This window comes from Pteropus vampyrus, unplaced genomic scaffold (assembly GCF_000151845.1).
Source record: "Pteropus vampyrus isolate Shadow unplaced genomic scaffold, Pvam_2.0 Scaffold207, whole genome shotgun sequence".
NCBI classification, from domain to species: Eukaryota; Metazoa; Chordata; class Mammalia; order Chiroptera; family Pteropodidae; genus Pteropus; species Pteropus vampyrus.
The window spans coordinates 209,861-215,418 of NW_011888988.1; the positions used below are offsets into that span (position 1 = coordinate 209,861).

A 5,558-nucleotide genomic window follows, 5' to 3' on the forward strand; every position below is an offset into this window, starting at 1 on the left:
AGAGTCTTCAGTCTCTCCTTTGTCCTAGGGCCTCGGTCCTGCTTAGCCGGCCAGGCCTGAGAGAGCACATGTTGATGAAATGCTCTAGAAGTGAAGTCTCCAAAGTATCTTCACACTGCCCTCACCAGCTTCATGACATCCAACCAGAGGCAGTCTGAGGCCCCAGCAGATGAGTGGGGAGAGGTGATGAAGGGAAGAGCTTTGGATTCAGGAGCCTGATTCCAGGTGATATGGGCAAGCCACACGCGCTCTCTGGGCCTTAGTTTATCTTTAACGATACCATAAGAGAGTTGAGTTGGATGTATCTTTAAAGTCTTCACCAGCAGCGACTTTCTGTAGTTAAATGAACTTCGAGTTTGAAATCCACTGGGCCAGGCTGTTCAAGGGCGGGGCAGCCGGGGAGCGAAACCCAACATGGATGCGAATTGAACGGAAGCTGAGCGGTAGGAGCCCAGCAAGACCAGCAGGTGGAGCCATTGCCGCACCAGGACGCTCAGGCCAAAGGGGAAAGTCTGATGTTTCAGAAAGCTGAGTCCTTTAGGGCAAGCGGCACAGCCATCAGAGAACTAGTCTCCAGCCCACCCCACCCCTTAAATATACACGTACGCACCCCTTCTCCCCAAAGGCTGTACACGCCGACATACTCAGGAAAAAATACCATCACAGGTCGTTAGGCCTGAGGCTGAGGGCGTTTCAGACTCAGTAGCCTTTTTTCCTCTTCCCATGTTTCTCGGGACTCAGTACCCTGTACCTACCCCTCTCCCCAGCCACCCCTAACTGACCAGTCTTTCATCTGGTCGCTCTCATTGCAGGATGTGTGACAAGGTAGGTCGAGGCCAACCTGACTTCTTTTTCCGCAGGTGCTCTCTCTCCTTTCTCCAATGCCCCACTATCAGCCATCACCTTCCAGGGAAGGCTCTAGATCACATCCCTCCACCTCCTGGAGAGGAACCTCCGGTTAGAGCAGTTGGGGAAAGCAAGGAGGGGGTGGGGGTGGGACAGCACTAAAGGGAAAAGTCTGGCTTTGGTCAGATAAGAACTGGAAGGATCCTTTGTTTGGCCCCAACTGCCTCTGCCACTGTTGACACACTTGGGAGCGTTTCCTGAAGCTACTCAGTTGTGTCCGGCACATGCCTTCCCACACTTCCTATGGTCTGGGGTGGGGTAGGGGTGTCTGGGTCTGGAGGGGGTGGTGTGTGCTCACAGATTTTGTAGTTTAGCTGCTGTCTTAATGCTGAGGGTAGAGACCAACCGCTCCCCAGAGTTCGCAGCCAAATCTCTAAAGCAGAAGTTGCCCACATTGTCCTTCACTGTTCTGCTCCCAGCTAGGAGCAGGATGTGGTGTGATAACAGCGGGTGCATAGGACATGGTGCCTTCCCTTTGATTTTTTGTATCGATACCAAAATGTGCCTCTTCTCAGAAGAGGGTTCACCAAAGGGTATGCCTCCTAAACCCTCACACACCACCTCCTACCCTGAAGGCACGTGCTGCATTCTGGTCTTTCCATGATGAGAGATGTCCAGCTTCCCTGTGAGCCTTCCGTTTCTCTCTCTAGAGAGGAACAGTTCGCAGCCTTAGCCCAAGGGGCAGCATCCTGGTTGGTGTCCCCTGAGATGGTCCCACCTCTTCTACGGCTGGCCTCTCCCCACCACGCCACTGCACAGTCCAGCCAGATCAGATGGAGACGGACTGCTCCGCATTCAGACACGCCCAGCTGGGACAGAGCCACGGGACAAATGTGTTTCACTATCACTTTAATTACAGTATTTACACACCATTTTTTACCCAGGGGGAAAAAAAAAAAAAACCAATATTCCTATCTCTGGAAAGTTCTATTTCCAAACGTCATTGAAACCAGGATCTCTGCTCGCCCCTCTGGAAAAAAAAAAAGAAACTGGGTCATCCATAGAGGAGGCAGCTTATGGTGAGGGTCCTCTGGAGGTGTCCTGAGGACATGACCACATGTGGGTGCAGAGCAGTGAAGGAGGTGGGGGGGAGGGGCAGAGATAGAAGGGCGTCTACTGGGGTGGGGGCCTGAGGACACAGTTTACCCCAGGAATCAGGGGGAGGGAGGAGGCAGCCATGAAGATCAGAGGATAAGGACACGACCTAGCCCAGGGGCGAGGGGCTTCCTTAGATGCGCAAGGAGCTCCAGTCCCACGTTCTTGCTCTCTCTGACCACAGGGACATAAAGGAGCCCAAGCAGAGGCTCTGCTCCAGGAAGACCAGGACCGAGCTGTCTGCTCTCTCCCATTTGCCCCTACGGGTGGGAACACGTGCGTCGTGCACTTTCACCGTGTCTCAAACAGAGAGACTCAGGACGTTGTTCTAAAACTCAGAGCTCAGTTCCAGGCTCAGCCAGAAACCTGTGCAGGCTTCTGTTCACAGATGCGGGGACACATGGAAAGCTCAGGGGAGGTAGGAGAGCAAAAGGGAAGCTGGTGACTGAATCCACAGTGACTTGGAGGGGGCAAAAGGGACATGGTGTAAAACGACAAGTTTTTCTGGCTATATCACTGCAAAGGAGCAAGTGCAATGGGTAGCTTTGGTTTCCCTAAAGTAGAGAAAGAAAGTATAAGGAAGAAAGGGCAAAAGGCAAAGATTCCTGGGAAGAAACTGTAGCCCAGAAAAGCCGATGCTTTCCCCCTGGGAGTTCCCGTAATGAGGCGGAGAGCAGGGAGAGGGAAGGGGCCATGTGTGAATGCTGCAAGATCGTCAACCCCTACTGGGAGCTTCTCTGAACCCTGGCTTCCCCATCACCTCTTTACTCGAAGACCAGAATCTGGGGCCAGGGAGCTGAATGTGCAAAGGGCAGGGTTACCTGCCTCTCCCCAAGGTGGAGAGAACCCTGGGTGGTGCAGCGCAGGGCCCCAGGAAAGGCCTCGGAGGGTGCGTGCAGTGGGAAAGGGGGAAGGTGAGGGACGGCACCTCCAGCAGGGACGGCCCCTTCCCCGGACGTTGCCCAGCCTTGCCCCACCCAGCCGAGTCACAGTTCGGTATCAGCCACCACGTGTTGTCTCGCTGAATGGCCATTTCTGGATGTGGCCTGGCCGGTCCCGTTCTCCTGAGCCCCTCGGTTCACACTGGCCTTTCCCTGAGCTTCAGGGGAGGCCCCAGGGCCTGAGCTATAGCCCTGGCTTCCACCGTTCTCCGTGTAATAAGGGTCTTCGCCCTAGACAGTGTATAAATAAAGGAGCATTATCCGGTAAGCAGGGGAGTGAGACTCCGGCGGTGGGGGAGAACAGGAGGAGGAGGGAGAGGGGGGTTGCAGCTGCATGTGCAGAGTCCTTTCTTCCTGAAGAGCAGTCAGGGTTCCAGCTCCTAGAGGAGAAAGGACAGAGGAGAGGCACCACACCATGCCATCGCAGCTCAACAGCCAGCTCCCGCCAGAAACCAGGCAGTACCCGGGGTATAATAACCCTCCCAGGCCAGAGGCCAAGAGTCAAACCCCAGTCTTGTCCTTCCTCAAGAGTAGATTTTTCCCTCCGTATGTCCCCTTCTTGTAAGCCAAGTGGTTCCCATGGTCATTTAACATGCTTGCAAATAAATGGTTGATTTAGCAGTCTGTTCTGGTTGTACCCAGCTGAAGTATCCCAGGGAAAATAATAGATGACATGAACCATCTGTTACCACAGTGAGGTGGGCAGGCCCCAGTCAGTGCTTCCTCCCCAATCTGCTATTTATTGTTTTGACCTGTCCACAGGCACAAGTATGTACAGGTATAAATAACCCTATTTAAGGGCACAGAAGTACCTTTTCTGGTATTTCTTCTCCTCCACTGTGATATTCATAGACCTCCCCAGAAGACCACTATCTTCCTTATTCCCTTTGGCCTGGACCCCAGAACTGACCAGCCTTTCTCCTGTGGGGCTCCAACTGCGACGGTTCATCAGGAAATAGCCAATGGTGCCCAAGACAGCCAGCAGGATCCCCGAGGTGACCAGTGCAATCAGGGTCTTGCGGGAATAGCTCTGGTGGCTCCCAACATCTTGTTCAGTGAAGTTTTGGATCCCCAGCTGGAAGAGAAGACACGGAAAAGAGAGCCGAGTCATTTGCAGAACGTGGGTTTTGGAAAGGAGCTCAGCTTACACTTGACCCCTGTGTGTGGTGCAACAGTGAATAAACACAAGAAGACACTGACCTTAAGGATTTTTTAAACAGGGTTTAAGACTGACATCTCTTAATTACGCTGCATCGTAAAATTTTCGTTCAAGCATCAGGGTGAAGACGGTTGGAGAAGAATGGAGAGGTAGGAAGAGCAAGTCTAGAGAAGATAATTATTTTCTCCCCTACTCCAGTGACCACCCCTGACCCATTATCTTAGAGACCTTACCTTTCTCAGGTCAGACTGATGATCTTTCAGAAGCTGGAGCTTCCTGGGAAGTTCTAGAATTAGAAACAGGGGTTGCTGAGTCTAGAAGCTAGACCAGCTCATTCTGCTCCACCCTCCTGCACTGTTCTAGAAGATGCTCTGGATGGCCATCCTCACCTCAGGACGGCCTCCACCAAGATCAGCCCGGCCCTTCCCCACCAGCACCCGTACTCGCTGAGCTAAGATGCCTGATTTCTACCCAGCATCCTCGAACCTCAGCCCCCCTCCCTTCCTAACCCCCAAGACAGATGTGCCTCTTACCGGTTTTGTTGGCCAAGACCAATAGCAGGCAGTGAGGCCTCACCTCGGAGTGGGCAAGGAGCAAGGAACACACCCCGGCCCCAGCCTCGGCCTGATCCTTCCCACACAGGATTTGGGTCAGTTCCTCTCCATTGGCCTTCTTAAAGTCCTCCTGGGAAGACAGGGAAAAATGACGAGCAAGAGATTAAAGTACTAGTATGTCCTGGGCTACATCCAGAGTCTTGACAATAATTCTGGTTAAAGTCACACTATTACCCCCTCCACAAGACTGTTTTTTCCTAAAATTCCAACTGGAAAAAAAAAACAAAAAAAAACCATGAACTATATATGTGCAAGAACACAACAGGAAAAAAAAAAAACCCTCAAAAATTTCTCAGTAGCAAAGCATATATCTATTAGTGTCTTAGATGTAAGATGGCATCTATAAGATGCCAGAGAACAAATTTCTTATTTAGGGATTGTCTTATTTAGGAAATGTCTTATTTAGGGATTGCCCCTACACACATATACTATTCAAATTAAATTCAAAACAAATTGCCAATAACAGAAAATATTAACAGTACAATAGTAACGAGCAGACAATCCTGTTTCAAGGTTACCGTAGCCGCACATGTTGGAGGAAAGCCAAGGGAGGTGAGGAGTGGAGACCAAATATCTGACTACAGACTCAGTGGGATCCTCGGTCCCTTCAAAGGGGTCTCACGAAGATCATGGCTCAAAGGGAAATGGTGTTTTTGTCCAGTCTTCCATTCCCCTTTCCCATTAAAAGCATGGATCAATGCTTTTCAGGGTCACAAATCTTCCTCCAGTTTGCTGACTGGACAACAGGCCTGGAGACCTCAGACTTAGAAGATAAACTCTGATCATTCTTCAACAGCGAGCCCCAGGACAGGGATGAATCGGAAGCACCGGCTGCACCCTTCC

General features: G+C 51.5%; 1 protein-coding gene across 1 annotated transcript in view; it reads right to left on the bottom strand.

Moving 5' to 3' along the window:
* Window positions 1–2,895: 2,895 nt before the first annotated feature.
* CD34 (CD34 molecule) overlaps window positions 2,896–5,558 on the bottom strand; it is a 21,267-nt gene continuing 18,604 nt past the window's right edge. The window contains exons 5-8 of the mRNA XM_011372437.2: window positions 4,635–4,785; window positions 4,335–4,387; window positions 3,853–4,017; window positions 2,896–3,173 (exon numbers count right to left, since the gene is read on the bottom strand). Of these exons, the coding sequence (XP_011370739.1) occupies window positions 2,988–3,173; window positions 3,853–4,017; window positions 4,335–4,387; window positions 4,635–4,785 (555 nt within the window). The 3' untranslated portion in view covers window positions 2,896–2,987. The remainder of the gene's footprint in view (window positions 3,174–3,852; window positions 4,018–4,334; window positions 4,388–4,634; window positions 4,786–5,558) is intronic.